The sequence below is a fragment of the Electrona antarctica genome (genome assembly GCF_951216825.1).
Source record: "Electrona antarctica genome assembly, chromosome: 2".
Classification (NCBI taxonomy): domain Eukaryota; kingdom Metazoa; phylum Chordata; class Actinopteri; order Myctophiformes; family Myctophidae; genus Electrona; species Electrona antarctica.
Window position 1 is genome coordinate 32954388 of NC_136807.1, and position 18247 is coordinate 32972634.

At 41.3% G+C, this 18247-nt stretch overlaps 1 protein-coding gene across 10 annotated transcripts in view; it reads right to left on the reverse strand.

The window, feature by feature from the left end:
• LOC306940906 (rap1 GTPase-activating protein 1-like) overlaps positions 1-18247 on the reverse strand; it is a 109033-nt gene that overhangs the window by 30474 nt on the left and 60312 nt on the right. For all 10 annotated transcript variants that reach the window (XM_079526158.1, XM_079526163.1, XM_079526164.1 and 7 more), the window contains one exon: positions 12152-12245. In XM_079526158.1, coding sequence (XP_079382284.1) covers positions 12152-12245 — 94 coding nt within the window. The remainder of the gene's footprint in view (positions 1-12151; positions 12246-18247) is intronic.

The following is an 18247-nucleotide window of genomic DNA, read 5'->3' on the forward strand; positions in this document are numbered from 1 at the left end:
ACGCAGGGAGAGTATTAGGACAGGCAGACAGAAGGATGTTAATGAGTAGTCAGTGTGAAACTGAATGAATGAATCCCTTGATACTGTCATTCAAGAAGATGCGGTGCAGAAGCAGCATCCCTGAAATACTAGAATAATCTATAGGTGCTGAGGTGTGTGTGTGTGTGTGTGTGTGTGTGCGCACGCGCGCGCACACACGCACGCATCTGTGTGTGTATGCATCCGTGTGGAAAGAAATTGGGAGAAAATGGCAGGGTTACATACTGTGAACAAAATTCAATCTGAAATCGTGAAATAGTGCACAAGCAGAAATGGGCATGGCTCATTGAAACGTCCTAACTTAACCGTTCTAATTTAAGGTAACAGCTGTGTCACCGACAGGACAGGAGAAACCCTCATTGTTTATGTACATTTTGACTTTGCTCATGAAAACTTGTCATGGAAATCCCAAACATTTCATGAAAAGAGAATGAATGTAGCAAGGGCTGGATTTAAGTACAACAGATAAGCGTGGTATCTCAGATAATGATCGAATTCTCTCTGAAATACTGTATAGGGCTCCTCCACACTATCCGCACTACAGGTGTGTGAAGGATCGCTATAATACCCACAGACAGACGTGTGCGTGCATCTGAGGAGACTGGAGAGAGAGAAATTGCATTGGTATTGAAGGACTGTGTCTTGCTTTCTCCTCGCATCACTGAAGCTGAACAATCATTTCAAATGGCAAATTTCGCGTCACTTTCAGAGTCTTCCTGTGTATGTAGGTTAACACAACCACAACATGTTCCATTCCATTCCACCAATCCACAATTTGGGAATCATTTGGATGATCCGTCCGATACGATAACTAATTTAGTAATTATCAGCTGTCACCAATATTCTAACCAATATGTGCATCGCTAACCACCAGTAGAACCTCTAAATGTTTTGTGGACTATGCAAAAAAAACACACAGACCAATAACAAGCGACGTTATGGCATTCTTCTACATTTCAGAGGACACCTGCCAAGGGCATATATGTTTTATAAATATTTTAATTTCATTCATAAAATTCCTAAAATTATTTCCATGACTTTTCCAAATCTTTCCAGCCCAGGCCTGGAAAAGGGTCTCAGTGGAAGCACTATAGCCATTATTTGCTCTCTTGCACATAATATAACATATTCTCTTTCATCAATTGACTGCTTTCAATATATGTGACTTGAATGTGAATATGTGCTTCTGTAAGTCCTGTAGCACCCAGACATATAAAGTGTTGTGTTGTGTTGTGTTTGTCAAGAGGCGGACAGGTTAGTCAACAGGCTGGTTTGGCGAACGGCGAACGGCCAATGGAGCCATGTTAAGAATTAGAGAATCGCAAACGCATGTCGCCTTACCTGCATCTTCTCAATCATTGCAAATAAATCTGGTGTCTAGAAAGAGAGGAGAGCGAGATGAGGTGGCCATTAACAGTGTGTTTGTGCTGATTGCTCCTGCAGTTTCAGCCTGAGGGAATCTGAGGACTGTGGTGTGATCTCACTTTTCACACAGGCTTTGTTGTGGAACACCATGAATCAATTCATCTTTTCACACTTTTTTCACTCCATCACAACCCCAACTGTTGTTGGGAGATTCAGTTAACCCCTGACGTCGAAATAAAAAAAAAGTTCGCTCTGAAAGAATATATATTCAAAGATTTGTGCCGCATTTTTACGATTTTTCAAAAATAGCAGACCTACAAGCTCGTAGCGCGCCACTCGGTGGCGCGCTACGAGCTTGTAGATCTGCTATTTTTCAATAGCTAAAGTATAACATAACGCTTAGTTAAAACACCAAAAGGGTTCCCGCCCAGAATGGGTTAAGACTAGATGTGTGTCAGAATCAGAAGCAGTTTCAATTCCATTTGATTCACATCATTATCATCACCACAGAAATATTACTGTTTCTTAAAAGAAAGCTTCTAAAGCGATATTTTAACTTTGTAACACATCGTGGCGCGTTGTGCGTTTGTAGATCGGCTATTTTTGCGGTTTTGAACATTTTGGGAAATTCTTTAAGACTTGCCTGTATGGCATGCTCAAAATATGGCTGCCAGATTGAAAGTGCTTAAGCCCGTCTGTGGGTTTTATAAATATTAAACCAATAAAAAGTATAAACAAAATAATAACTACATTGGATCCATTTGAACACAGGATCTTTTTTCCATTTCCTGAAAAGTAACTCTTATGGACATACAAGGTTTCGCACCCGCCTGCGATGAGTTATACATAGACCTTTATTGATCCTGCAGGAAATTCAGTTTCCATAGCACCCAGCCACCCAGCACCGCAGTAAGGTTAGCACCCAGCACCGCAGTAAGGTTGGAAGAAAGATACAGGTAAGAGTAGAGAACAAGTAGCCTACAGAAAGGCCCCTTCTCCACCAAAACAACGTTGGTTCAAGAACTGGTTCCGTTCTTTTGGTGGAAAAGGGGGCCTTTAAGAGTAGTAGGGTGACACTAGTAGACACTAGTTAAAACACTAGCTAAACCTAGGCTATACAATGTTTTTCAGGCCAGGGTCACCTTAGCTGAGAGAGCTGAAACGGGGACCCTCACTACATATCGAATAAAATTGTGTTGTAGATTTAGCTTTTTCGAAGATTTCATAGAGGTTAGACTTGCTTGACAGCACTATCAGTTTGTTTGTTTGTTTGTTCATTACCTTTCGTTTATGTTGGATTCATGTTAATGTGTATTTTCAGATATTTTACCACTTAAACGGTCAATACAGCAAACTTGACCTTTTACTTGGTTCACTCTTTTTTCCCTCTACACCAAACCTCTTTGCCGAGAGTAGTTGATCTACAAGTTTACAATGCTTCTTGCTGTGATGTGTTGTGAGCTTGCAGATCTGCTATTTCCGGCAAAAGTCCCCGCAGAATAGGGATGCAGTGGTTAACATTAAACAAGAACTGCCAGGTGCAGCAAAGAGACTATTTATCTCCCATTGGCTTAGAGGTGCTAGAGGCAGCCAATCATGAAAAAGTGTCCACTAGGTCCTCACTAGTCTCAACATCGACAGGAACGTTGACAGGAACTTTTTAGCCAGGTGCAACCTGGCTAAAAAGTTCCTGTCACACAAAGATTTGGTGCCGAGAGCCTCAGTTGACTACCCATGAGTTAAACACTAGTTAACACCAGTTAAGTGATGGGGGGAAGTGAAGGGAAATGGCAAGTGGTTTCATAAACGTATCACGAAACACAGTAACGACATTAATGTGATTTATGTAAAGCAGCGTTTCACCTGACTCAGAGCCTGTATGAGTTCTATCCCTTCCCCCCGCTGGCTCTCCATGCCGTTTCAAGTCATCATGTGTGAGCAACTTGACCCGACCATGGCAAAACATGCCAGCTCCAATCTATTGTAGCTCTGTGGCATGTCAGCCGCAGCCATTTGTTTACACACTCGGAAGATTATCTGGCTAATTTGCATGCTGAAAAGGTTGACATTCAGCGGCCGATTTGCACTGGCTAGCAGTGGTGGACATTTAAGTAAATGTACTTAAGTACTGTACTTAAGTACAGAATTTGTACTTATGTAGAGATTTACTTAAGTAAATGTGCTGGCTAGTAATCAGTAGCAGAGTAAGTGGCGAAAGAAGACTATGGGAACTATGGGAACATCAAGTCTAAAGTGGTGCAGTACATACAGACTGAAAGGAACTTTGAGTCAAGGCTGACGCAGTCCAACAGTTTGTGTACAGAGCAATATTGTCTTAGCCTTCAGTGTGGCACTGGTTATGAGTAAAGTCCTCCGCCATGGGCAAACAACAGTCTGTTACAAGCCCTAAAGGCAAACACCCTCCCATGGCTGCTCTCAGCAGCACTGGCCACGGGGAGTCACATGGCGCTAAACCCAGAAGCCGTTTGAGACACTAAATTGTGTCATGAGATCCGGCCAGACACAGTTTGAATTCATAAAATGTTAATGCTCAAACCATACGAAACGACCACAGAATTATGACAGTATGTTACATTGTTGGATTTCAGCTCTTAAGATGTCCGACGGCCCATAAGTCAGTCTACTATTTGTTACTAGAGACCATACTAAAAAAAACGCAAGATACTGTATATCAAAAGTTAATGAATGGAGCATGTTTGTGACCCATGGAGGATGAACCCTTTTTATGCAGAACAAGGGACAATTGCACCACGAATAAAGTTATTATCGTCCTGTAGCCTACGGACGGATGAAGTATGAATTGTTCCACTGGTCTTCTGCTTTAAAAGTAAAAACCTTTTATGGCAATTTATTTAATTTCACATTTTGCTGTTGTTCACAATACGAGTTATTCCTTCAATGAATACCACCACCAGCCTCCAGAGGCCATTAAAATGGTACAGTGTACCATTTAATGTATACTGTAAATGGTACAGTAGTATGATATACAATACACAGTACTACAGTTATTTCCCCAACAGACTTGTTTGAATAAATAATAGCACGGCATCAAATAGTCCAACCTCAATTTGAAGAGCAAGTTTCCAAAGCGTCTGCTTAGCATGATTCCAACTAATTCCCTACTGTAAATGCTACTTACATGCCTGGTCTTTCTCCGATATTCCCTTGGATAATGGCATTGAATGCTATGACTTTGATCCATTTTTAGCTGGAACGTAACCCCTTCCCCCAAAAAAAGAAATTAAATAAAAACAAACGTGCCCTCAGGAGAAAGACAGTGAGCAGAGCAGGTTCAGGTGTCCCGTACGAGACTGGCACACCGAACGCTGTGTCCAGCTCTGGACAGATGGACGCGTTCCACCGCTCCATCCATGGTAGACCTGCATGCCCTGTCAGTCGCTGTGTCCATGACTGACAGAGGATCAGATCAGACACTACGGAGCCCCTGTGCTGCTTGTTTGTTCTGTGATTATGTGTGAGGTAAGCGAGCATGTGTGTCTCAGGTTACATTGCAACATATGCACATCCCTTGGCAGGTGCTGTGTAAAATTTACATTGAAGAACATTACATGATCCCCTCCGTTTCCAGTTACTTCGCGAGAAAATTAGAGATCTACAAGCTCACAAAAGCATTACATATGCCCTGTGAGAGTGTAAATTGGCTATTGTTCACCCCAGAATAGGGACACCAGGGTTCGATGTGGTTAAAATAAACGCTGACCTGAATAAGAGCCACTGAGCTCGAACATTGTCCACTAAACGAGTGTTGGAGCGGTTATGTGTGCAGGTTATTTGTCTCTTATCTCACGCTGAACTGCCCTCCTTGGAAGCTCTACAATACTGCCTCTTGTCTCTCTTAAAGGCTTTGGGGGAACTCTGGCAACAGCAAAACAACGCTCTCTCTCTCTCTCTTTAACTCATTCTCTGTCTATCTGTCTGTCTGTCGCTCTGTCTGTCGCTCTGTCCACAGACATAGCACACGAAGCTTATACAGTGACACAGTCAGACACACTGGCAGATAGAACAGATTTACTGTACTGTATAAATTACACTGACAGCGACGGAGAGAGGTAGATAGTGGGAGGTGAGAGACAAGACACATTTGTGGTGAGAAGCAGAAGTTTGTTTCTTCTAGAAAGAAAAAAAATCTCAAACTGAGAAAGTGAACAGAACGGAGGAGGAGGAGGAGGAGGATATGGGGGGTGATGCAGGGAATGTCCTCATTAAGACCGTACTGATGACAAGCACAGTGAGGTTTGATATGGGGGGTGATGCAGGGAATGTCCTCATTAAGACCGTACTGATGACAAGCACAGTGAGGTTTGATATGGGGGGTGATGCAGGGAATGTCCTCATTAAGACCGTACTGATGACAAGCACAGTGAGGTTTGATATGGGGGGTGATGCAGGGAATGTCCTCATTAAGACCGTACTGATGACAAGCACAGTGAGGTTTGATATGGGGGGTGATGCAGGGAATGTCCTCATTAAGACCGTACTGATGACAAGCACAGTGAGGTTTGATATGGGGGGTGATGCAGGGAATGTCCTCATTAAGACCGTACTGATGACAAGCACAGTGAGGTTTGATATGGGGGGTGATGCAGGGAATGTCCTCATTAAGACCGTACTGATGACAAGCACAGTGAGGTTTGATATGGGGGGTGATGCAGGGAATGTCCTCATTAAGACCGTACTGATGACAAGCACAGTGAGGTTTGATATGGGGGGTGATGCAGGGAATGTCCTCATTAAGACCGTACTGATGACAAGCACAGTGAGGTTTGATATGGGGGGTGATGCAGGGAATGTCCTCATTAAGACCGTACTGATGACAAGCACAGTGAGGTTTGATATGGGGGGTGATGCAGGGAATGTCCTCATTAAGACCGTACTGATGACAAGCACAGTGAGGTTTGTCATCAGCAAAAGAAGCACAATAACTGATATGAGCAACAACTTCTGTCCTCCACACCCACACACACAGTCTGAAAACATAGGATCTGCTTAGGTCAAGTGCTATATTATTATTATATATTATATCAATTATTATATATACTATGTGTTACTGCTGACAGATGGTATATTGTTCATTATACGCCAACGCTGTTGATTGACTGTAAATATATTATCCATCTCCTGTACATACTAAATTATCTGCGTGTAGGCTGGTTTACAGTGTACACATACAGTAATAGCCTCATATCCATATCCTGTCATTAGACTGTATGTACAGTACCATATTATCTTCCTTGATGAAAGATGTACTGTATGTTCATATCAGTGATAGCTTGTACATTATACTTACACCTGTATTATATTAGGTTGGTCTCTTTATCCATCTTGGTCACAGCTAGCTCATTAATGTCAGTGACATGGGCGTGAATTCTGTTTGTGTCCGAGCATAGGCATGGTAACGCCCCGCCTGCCTGTGATTGGCCTACCGACGAGGTGGATATACTGGATAGTCTGATGCGAGGTTACTCCCTGGTGGGAAATAATACTAATAATACTAAATAATAAAAAGTAGTATGGTATGATACAAGAGAAGAGAACGCTAACTCGTACGTTTTATTTTTGTAGAAGAGGCAAACTAATATTGTTTATGCCGTTTGCTTTGATGGAATAATTGATAGAACATGCACGCCATAATATGATTTGATCTGGGTGTGTTCTAAAATAAAGTGTTTGTGTTGATTATTGTGTAATTTGTTTGTATGTGTAAACTTGAAACATTATTTGTACTATAAAAAGGTCTATTTTCCTTTCATCTTTATCCTTTTTAGTGTAATAGTATTAGTTTACTATAATTAGATTAATACACGATAATCAACACTAACACTGTATTTAGAACACACCCAAATCAAATCATAGTACAACATACGTGTTCAATTATTCAATCAAAGCAAACGGCATAAACAATATTAGTTTGCCTCTTCTACAAAAATAGAATCTCACCACGGAGTAACCTCGCGTCTCGGAGGACAGTCAAGACGGGCAGTGTCAGTAGACCAATCACAGGCAGGCGGGGCGTTACCATGCCTCAGCCATGCCTATGCTCGGACACAAACGGGATTCACGCGTGACATGGTACAGTATAAGCCAAGGCATCCTTATTATATTTATATGGTAATAGAAGTGTAGTAGGCCTATATTGAAAATTACCACTAGCGATGTCTACAAATAATGTACTATATTTTAACTTCTAGAAAAACAGGGTCAGACTCAGAATCCCATCTGGAGTAATGTTATAATTACAGTAGTTAATATAATACATTTTGTTGATGAGTTGTGTGCTGGAGCTGGAGCTGGCTCAGTACCACCTGCGGTGGTGTAGAACGCATGTGAAGTCGGTGGGGCGAATGGTTCTCGAGTTATGTGGATTACACACACACAGACATTATGTACATACAGACAGATTTATTTGTGCATTTATAGATATAGAGCTTTGTTGGGTGTGTAACTATGTATTGTAAATATAACAATGTTGCGTTATCATAAAACGTATACTATTATACTATTTGACTGATAATAACTATGTATGTGAAGAATCAGCTATATGTACCATTTCAAATTGTGATTTATGCCACTGTAAAAACGCACAATAGTCCTTCAGTTTTATAGTGCTTTCTATCATTGTGCTTTTTTTAGCATGATATAATTATTTGGGTCGAAATGTTTCAGTTTGTAGTTAGTTTTGTTTAGATGGGAATACTAGTCAATACCAGAATATTGTGAATATTGGGGTTGTAGACTATGTGACGATTTTCTTATTTAGATGCAAATGTGATAGTGGGGGAGGGTATGCCTGCCCTAAACAAAAGGGCCGAAACTCAAAGACAAACACTATGTGAAAAACTTTTAGCTACCTGACGATTGCGAAATTGTATTTTCCAATACAATTTCAAAGTAAAAAAACACACACCAGTAGGCCTGTATAAACATATTCATTATTAGACACTATTGGATAAGTCATAAACAGAAGCATATGGGGTTTGGAAAATAAATAATGTGTCATATTTCACATAGGAAAGGATACAAGTAGGCTACTGTAGCCATTATTCAAGTACATGTTTTGTGGCCTGGTAGTATGACATCTTGCTGTGTGATGTGACTTTCTTTTCAAGCGCCTAAGCCCAGCTCTCTTCTTTGGCGAAACAATAACGGTTTCTGGTTCCTTGACCAAAAAATCCTTTGGGTCAAAATGATCACTGCACACTGTCCAATTTTGGGTAGTTTCATGTGGCATGTTGACATCTTGTTGTAACGCAGTTAGCCATAATTTACGCGTTTCTACATTCATATATGGTATCCTATGAAAGCTTTTACGCTTTAGAGTCGCTGGGGTGCGTTTGTTCAGACAACCTGGAAATACGCACTGCTTCATCTTCGCAACAAGAAAAAGGAACAAAAAAGACGCTCGAAATAGTCAACAAAAGAATGGGAGAACAACCGGATCCGTAATAAAAGTCATAAACTAGTCAAAAGTACTTTGACTGCTGAAACAAAGACTGGTCTATCCGTAGAAAAGGTTAGAAGGACGATAGGTAGAGAATGCGTGTTGATACAGCCACTGGGAAAGTGAGAGTGATTGAGACAAGACGCGCACCAGCTAGGGGAACCCGGAAGCGCACCAGAGAAACCGGTAGAACGACTAAAACGTAGAACGGGACTTGGTAGAAATAGGAAGTAAACAATAACTACGGATAGTGAGAGGGACACTGACGGTGGAATATGCTAGCAAACACCATACGGATTGCATACATATCCATAATGTGAATTTTGCGCGGATTTTGAAGGCGGAAAACAGATAGACCCATGGGCTGCAATTATACGATGCAGAGGGGCTAACAGGGATATGGGGGGTACACCACAAATGGACCAATGTGAAAGACAACACCTGGAGGGGTCCTGATGGGACCAGAGAAGTACTTTAAAAGGTAAAATAAGCATTTTAGTAAGAAATTCCCCTTTAACTATGAATAATGATTGTTCATTTGTGTGTGTGTGTGTGTGTGTGTGTGTGTGTGTGTGTGTGTGTGTGTGTGTGTGTGTGTGTGTGTGTGTGTGTGTGTGTGCGCGCACTCGCGCGCGGGGGGAGGTCTGTCAGCTTCTGCTAGGGCTGGGCTATGACTTCAAATCAATATCACGATTATTTCAAACTTTTCCCTTGATTACAATGAACTAGACCTGTATGTGCCTGTCGGCCATCGGCCTACTTGAGAACGATGCAACTTGGGAACCTAATAATACCCGTTTGTCAACTTGTCATAGCACCCGTTTTAACTATCTGTCTGTGTCCCACATGGAGATCTCTGTATCTGCCGGTCTGCCTGTGTCTGAAGAGTGCAAACTGCCTGTGCAAAGTGTAGTGGTTAAATTAAGTCTGTTATTGGTTCTAAATGTCAGTTTCAGATATACTGTATTTACACTGTTGGGATTAATTGCAGACTAACCTGGTTTTATCAGTGATGTGATTAAAGTGATACATCATATAATCCTTCAATGCTCTTTCTGTTCATCTCATCCATTTGCTCTTCATCTCCCAATCAAAGCATAGTCATTTACGAATACCAGTTAAAGTTCAAATATTTGTCGGGTTTAACTTGGGTTAGGCTCTTGCAGTCAGCAGTAGTAATACAAATATTTGCTCATGTCCGATGACTAATCTACTACATACATGCATATCAATTGGTCTATAAAACACAAGCAGCAGCATAAACATACAGTAGATTCAGCACCGGCGGAAGTGGAATTTTGGAGTGAGAATCACTGATTATGTCAGAGGATCACTGATTATGTCAGTATCTGGGATTTGTTATTGCATAAAGCCAGGAACATTTCCTTTTTGTCTGGTAATGTGTTTGGATGTCATCCAAAGATCTACACCACCAACCACCAATGACTGAAGGGTAGTGTGGTGGACAATAAAGCCTGATTTCACAGAGGATGGAATGTCTACATGTGATTATTACATGGCTTGGTTGAATGCTTGATTCTGATTGGTCAATCGCTTAATTCAGCGGTGAGTTATCTCATGATAATGACCGCTCCGCTGTATAATGACCGCTGCCTAATCAAACCCTCTGAGCACCACCAGCTGCGCGGCTGCGCCCGCTTGATTTACTGCCGTTTCCAACATAACAGCCATGTAAACACACACACTACTGACACACAATGTAATTTACAGCTAAACATTGCTCTTAAAAATGTTTTTGAAAACATTTGAGCGAGAAATAGACGAAGCAGCTGGACCCGAAAATGGATTCTATTTGATCAACTCACTTCCTTGTTTTCCGACAGTGCTTCAGCCCTGCAGCTGGGCAGACTCAGCCAGCGCGAAGTTATGGAATACTTTTTTTGTTGTGTTTTGGATCAATGGATTAATTTATGTTAGTTAGCCATGTAATAAGCGGGATAATATCTGGCTAGGTGGTCATTGTCGGGAGATAATTCACCTTCAGGGAGTGTAACCACCTCGGCTTCGCCTCGGTGGTTAAACTCCCTGTCGGTGAATTATCTCCCGACAATGACCACCTAGCCAGATATTATCCCTTACATGTCTACATGTGAATTGAATTGCCTTCTTGTGTTTGTATTGTAAAACTATACAGCTTTTCGTCACAACTCATGTCACATTTGCCATTGACAATGAAAGGATAATTTACGTCATATGTGTCTGAGCAACTCAGCTTTTTTAAACACAGTGCAACTGTTTTAATTCAGCTCGGGGGTTATATATATATATCACAAAAGTAGTTCAGTTGTAATCTTACAGGCTCATGATAATATCAGTTAATGTCTATTGTCATTATAAGTTGACAAATTAATTGATGATGAAGTATATTCACTTTTTTATTGGATGAGGTACAATGATAAGAGCGCCTCCCACTTCACACGGGTGTGATCTTTTATTATCTGGTTCTCAACCTTTTCTGGATCAGGGCCCCATTGAAAAAGGCGTTCACAGCATTGACATCATTGTTGACGATTAGTTACACAATTGTGTTTTTGAACACTCGAACATACAAACGATACAAACGACTTAATGTTTGCCTTTTAGGCTTTGTAAACATGAGTTTACACAGCCTCTGTGAGTTTGCGACATCCATGTCTTGCACTATAACACCACTACGTCCTCACCTGGTGGAGATAATGAAAAATACTAAACTATACAGTATAATAACTCAACACGAGCTCATCTCATCATTTCCTGAAGCCTGATTGACTTATTTTTGCATCGGTGTCTTGCAACAAATACGCGTCACAATGAGACACTAACACACAAAACTAATATCAAGTATAAGTCCCAAAAATACCCTTGGCAGAATATCCTGGCTCTCGCTTCAGATGATAACAACTGCCAAAACGTAGAACTGAAGATTTTTCATTTCCAAAATACATTCACAGACACCGACAGCCTGTAGGCCTATGAATTCTATGGAAATGAGCTTTCCTTTTTCATCATTTTAATTTCATGTTCTGTGTCAGCAATGACACATGCCTAGTGACTTTATTCTCCATGGCAATAAACTCAGGTACTCTGTGGAAGTACAGTGTCGTACAGTGTCGCACGCACGCACACACACACGAAGGTGATCAGACCAGATAGAGAGAGACAACTCACAAATATCACGGGTGAAAGATCATACAGTGGACCATGGTTCAAAGTTCAAGCCCAACCCCCACCCTACACTGCCAGCAGCATGTGTGGTGGTCTTCCTACCTTGTGGAGAAGTGAGACGCTGAGCGGGAGCGAGGCCTGGACACACGGTGGGTCTAGTGTGGTGGAGATGCGGGGCTCAGCCCCATCTTGTTTCCTGGAATGACACACACACACACACACACACACACACACACACACACACACACACACACACACACACACACACACACACACACACACACACACACACACACACACACACACACACACACACACACACACACACACACACACACACACACACACACACACACACACACACACACACACACACACACACACACACACACACACACACACACACACACACGTTTCATTGAAGGAGGCACTCAGCTGTCGCCATCATGACATCATTGTTGACGATTAGTTACATAATTGTGTTTTTGACATTGAACACTCGAACATATAAAAATACAAAAGGCATAATGTTTGCCTTTTAGGCTTTGTAAACATGAGTTTACACAGCCTTGTGAGATTGCGACATCCATCTCTTGCACTATAACACCACTACACACACCTGTTCCATCTCGTTTTCAGTGCCTGGTATCCTCTGTCAGGACTCAACTATCAGAAAAGACGGTTTCCTCCGGGTGAAAATGGAATGACTGAAATATGAATTTATTAGTTTCAACTAAGTCTTGCCGTCACCAATTAATAGAACCTCAGCCAAACAAAAAGGTGAGAAGTTGCATTCATCAATTAATTCATGGCGTTCCTAAAAGCATTGCTAAGAACAAACACGTCCTACACCGTTCTCAAAGGAAACGTCAAGTCATCTCTTCTGTTCCATTAAAGAGTAGCTTATTACCCTGGGAGTACTAAGCTCAAGTGCCTCTAGTCAGACACACTTTAGGGATCTAGGGACACACTCCCCACGACTGCCGTTCCATTAAATACATCTGTCTTCTCCAACCTTGGTGTATGGCTGGGCAATTAACTGACAATATTATCGGAAGTGACATTTAGAACCTCTAACCGACGAAAAATCAAGAAGCAGGTATTTTAAATATGTATTTTTAAGGCTATACATATCAATGAATTGACACAAAATAATTAAAATAGATTTTTTTCAAATGACTAGATAATTGATAATCGACTTAGTCTACTCTGGTTACATAAGCTCAGTATAATAATTTGTTGTCCAATGGCAGTGTGCAAAAATAGCGATATAAAAATGATGAAAACAAAGAAATCCGTTTAAGTAATTATGGCTTCCGGCCGGTCTGGGTAACCCTATGTGACCCACGTTTTCTCTCTAGTGTGACACGTCATTTCTCATTTGACACTTTGTCACGCAAAACATTCATTGACCTTTATAGGGTGGTGGTGGGTGGGAGTTTGCTGTGCATCGTGCCAATTTGTTCCCTGCCTCTACCAGCGCTCTCCACGCAACCTCAATAATCAATGCCAACGCTGCATGTAATGTAGAGCACTATTGACATTTACAATGATGATGGTGCTCAACAGGCCAGTTAACAAAACAGGGCGTTAATTTATCCCATTCTGTATCTAGTCACGTACGGAGGAAAACAATTCCTGCAGCGAATTAATAATGCAAAACAAGGCCAGTACTAAACAAACAAACAACCTGCTGGTTAACAACTTTCAGTAAGATGAAGAGCAACTCTGCAACGGTGTCTCCATGACAATGCACATCATAGTCACTCTGGGGTGGAAACCTTGTATGTCCAAAACCTTTTCAACTTTTCAGGGACAATCTTTGTTCCAATCGATCTAATGTAGTTCTTTTTTGGTCACAAGCTCTTGTTTATACTTTATTGTCAAATGTTTATACAACCCACAGACATGGGAATTGGGAACGCACAAAGACGGATTTCACCCATTTTACTTGTAAAGCTGTGATGTGACAATCATGTTGATTCAGATTCTGTTCTGACAAACTAAGCACTTTCACGTTAACTTTCAAATTAGTTAAAAATAGCCAAAATACTTTTCTGTGACATGTGTTGTAAGATGAAGTAGGGCATTCATTAATTTATGAAAATACATACAAAGTGTCAACAGTAAGTATCTTAGTGAATTTAAATGTGTAGCTCCAATTAAACCTACACATTGAGGACACCGACATCTCTCCATCAGGACGACAGACATAGAACTTTAACTGGATATCTTTGCTTTTTACAGTGTTGCCACCCATGTATACAGGATACTTCATCGTGCTAATGAATGTAAAGAAGCTCTATGTACCGTCCGTATGTAATTCCTCAGTTCCACAAGCAGTAGCTTGGCATGACAAGTCATATTCAGTAACATGATGAGTATTTGTATTTAATTATATCTGCAATAGGGAATGCAAGGCTGACGTCACGGTAGACTGTCACGCCTACCGGCATCATTTTGATTGTGATGGCCTACAAGCCCTACATATTAGATCTGCATCAAGTGTATAAAGTTGGTGTTTGAGTGTTTAGTGCACATTTATTAAGCCTACTTGAGTAAACAAGTGTGTGAACAAGTAAGCTTCTCACCGTAAACAAGATCAGAATAAAAGGGATAAAATAGATAATGGACTAACGTAACTTTTCACTGGCGCATTCATCTCACTGCCGCCTCTGAGTGTGACTCTCTCTCTCTCGCGCGCGCGCTATATTATATGTCTCTCTCGCTCTCTCTCTCTCTCTCTCGTTATACATTCGCGTTAGCGAGCCGATTCATACTGCAGTAGACGGGCCATGGGCGACCCGTTTCCTACCTGCTGCTCCATCTGTCTGTCAAACCACCACCTCGGTCATTTAATTATTTAATATCTCCGACCGACGGCGACAGTCAATGAGAGTCAAGCTCGGCTATAGGTGGCTAACAACAAACAAGCCTGCAACATAAAAACGGTATTTAATTACTGCAGAGAGAACACATGTTGATGATCACTTGTCAGTTGTCACTCTTGTGCTTGTGTCATTATGTCGTAAAAACAATTTCAAAGCGGAGATTTGATTCAGAGAGTCTCTTCATCTGTGATTTACAACAGCTGGTCATCACAATACATCGGATGCGTTCGCGCACCTCTCCGTATAGTCCCGTACACTCTCAGTAACCTCAGTAGTTAATTTAACTCGGAGTCAGAGTTAAATGAACACTCGTGTTTTTAGTGTGTAAAAACCTCAATGAGAAGTGCCCTTCTCAGAAAGTCTCTAGTATTATTAGGGTAGGCTATACTATATTTTTATTGTCCATTTTATTTTCTTGACAAGTGACAAAGCACCCATAGTCTTTTAGTTCTGCTTGGGGGGAAAACAGTGTCATAGGACTTGAAAAAAGAAATATGTTCATGCAGTCAGAACTATTCTGGGTTTTGTTTTAATAGTCAAGATAATGAATAATGATATACTGTATTTGGCTATGTTAAATCCATCTTTGCCCACTACTAGTATTTGTTACCTTCAAGTGTGCTAACACTACACAGTAATATACATTTACAAATAGCCTATATCTTTATAATATTTTATGAATGTATTATCAGTTATCGGTATCGGTCTTCAGAAGCAGGATGTTATCAATATCGGTTAAAAAAGTAATGGTGATGGGCCATGGTGGTCTGCTGGCCCTGCAATATGAGTACTTTTACTTTTAGTACTTTAAGTACATTTTGATGCCGATACTTTTGTACTTTTACTCAAGTACATTTTCAATTCCGTACTTTTACTTGTAACGGAGTAGTTCTAAATTGCAGTATTGGTACTTTTACTTAAGTAAAACAATTGAGTACTTTTTCCACCACTGTATGCCTATCCGTTGGCCAGGTATAGTAGTGACTCATCACAATCAAAATGGCGCACCCCCCGAATTTGCATACCAAAGGTGAGAGGTTTGCAAGCCCTATTGGAGCAGATGTGTGCGTCATATACTGCAGTACAGTGTGCCATTAGTCATACAAAACCTTTACAACCATGACCAGAAATGTATGATCTTAGACTAGAGGTCATCTAAAGAAAAAGCAATTCAGTTTACCATAATTCATCATGATGATGTTGATTATAAATTAATATACTTTATAAAGCACTTATAAAACACTTACAAAGTGCTTCACATAAAACGTAATAATAACAATAACAATAATAATAATAAACAATAAAAACACAGTCGTGTATAAAACATAAGGTGCATTGAGAACTAAAGAAAATCTAAGGGAACCAAACATTCCATGTGTAATTATGGAAAGCCCTGGATAAAAGTGAGCCTTCAGAAGTGATTTAGTTGAGCCTAAAGCTTTTTCTCTTTCATAGTACTGTTAATGATACTGAAATTAAAGTAAAACCTGTGTGCCACACTATTCATTAGCGTGTGTGTGTGTGTGTGTGTGTGTGTGTGTGTGTGTGTGTGTGTGTGTGTGTGTGTGTGTGTGTGTGTGTGTGTGTGTGTGTGTGTGTGTGTGTGTGCATTCTTGCATGCTGGAATGTCTGGAATGTCAGTGTACGCTGCATGATGCCTGAGAGTGTCTACACAATAATGACAGCATGCATAATATGAACAGAGGACCATCACCATCTTTCTAACAGAGCATGACATTCACCATATAACATAATTAAGGAAATGTCTGAATGAATGAACGAATGAATGAACGAATGAATGTCTGAATGAATGACAGTGTCGCTGCTTCTCACTGGATAAAAACCAATCGCTCTGAACTTTCACACAGGCATTGACCATTATATTATGGAGGTCTTAACGAGGCACTTTTTTCAATTTAACAAATATTAGAGAAATAATTTTCCCCAATGAGAAAACTCACATCAAGTATTTTTCTCTCAGAAACTGTAAGGACAACAGTTACAACACTTGTAGGGGAGGTTCATAATAATTATTAAAATTAATGTAATAATTACATCAGTCGGCCTCATGGTGGCGCAATAACAGCCCACTTTATATTTTCCCGTATAACTCTTGAATCGTAGGTCGTAAAATCAAAAAATCTCTTTTAATTTCCCAGGATTCCTTGTATTGGGTCATGATGCATATCCCCAATTTACAAAAAAATGTCACAAAAAATGTCACAAATCACCAACGGAATGTCCAATCCACCCCAGATTTTAATCACATGACAAGGGTGGTTGATTCAACAGAGAGCAATTCCATTTTCATCCATAGGGGGCGGCTGTAACTCAAGAACCGTTCGCCCCACCGACTTCAAATTTCACACGCGTTCCACACCCCCACAGGCAGTGCAGTGCCGGGTGTCGAGTCGGTCGGATCCACGGTTGTCCAGAACCGCCACAAAAGGCCTCTGCCCGGGCTCTGGACAGGGCCCTTGCCCAGGCTCCATATATGGAGCTGGCCTGTTCTGACATCACAACACTGACCCACTCACGCCAGCTCAGTCGTTTCCATGTAAGAGCTGTAGCTGTCTTCCCCCTCCCTCGAGTGGTAGATTATATGATCGAACCAAATGGACCCGCTCATTCCATTTTGTGGTCTCGAAACACCTTTAGGCTACTAGAAAAGTGATGTATCCTTCAGTGGAAAGCGCATGGTCGCCGCGGTGGAATGTTACAGTCCAGTCTACTGAGTCCAGCAGATGAAATATGGGCGTCGCAGTGTGTCGGCAGTCGCAGCGCTGGGCCAGGCGCGAAATTGTATAGGCCACTGTTTGTTGTGTTGCGGCTGTAGCAGAGGAAGCATGACAGTGGGGTAACGTCAAGAACTGTGGCCAGTGATGCAGGTGATGCTAGGGGTGGGGGTGTGAGGTGTCGCATTTTCCCATGTAAGTCGATGGGAAGTTTTAATTCACCAATGAATTAATTATGAATTTATAATTTGTTAAATTGAAAAAGGGCTTTGTTAAGACCTCCGTAATAGTATGGTCAATGGCTGTGTGAAAAGTCGGAGCTGGTGCAGCCAGTGAGGAGCTACGACAGTGTTTCAGACAGTGAGGAGCTACGACAGTGTTTCAGCCAGTGAGGAGCTACGACAGTGTTTCAGACAGTGAGGAGCTACGACAGTGTTTCAGACAGTGAGGAGCTACGACAGTGTTTCAGACAGTGAGGAGCTACGACAGTGTTTCAGCCAGTGAGGAGCTACGACAGTGTTTCAGCCAGTGAGGAGCTACGACAGTGTTTCAGACAGTGAGGAGCTACGACA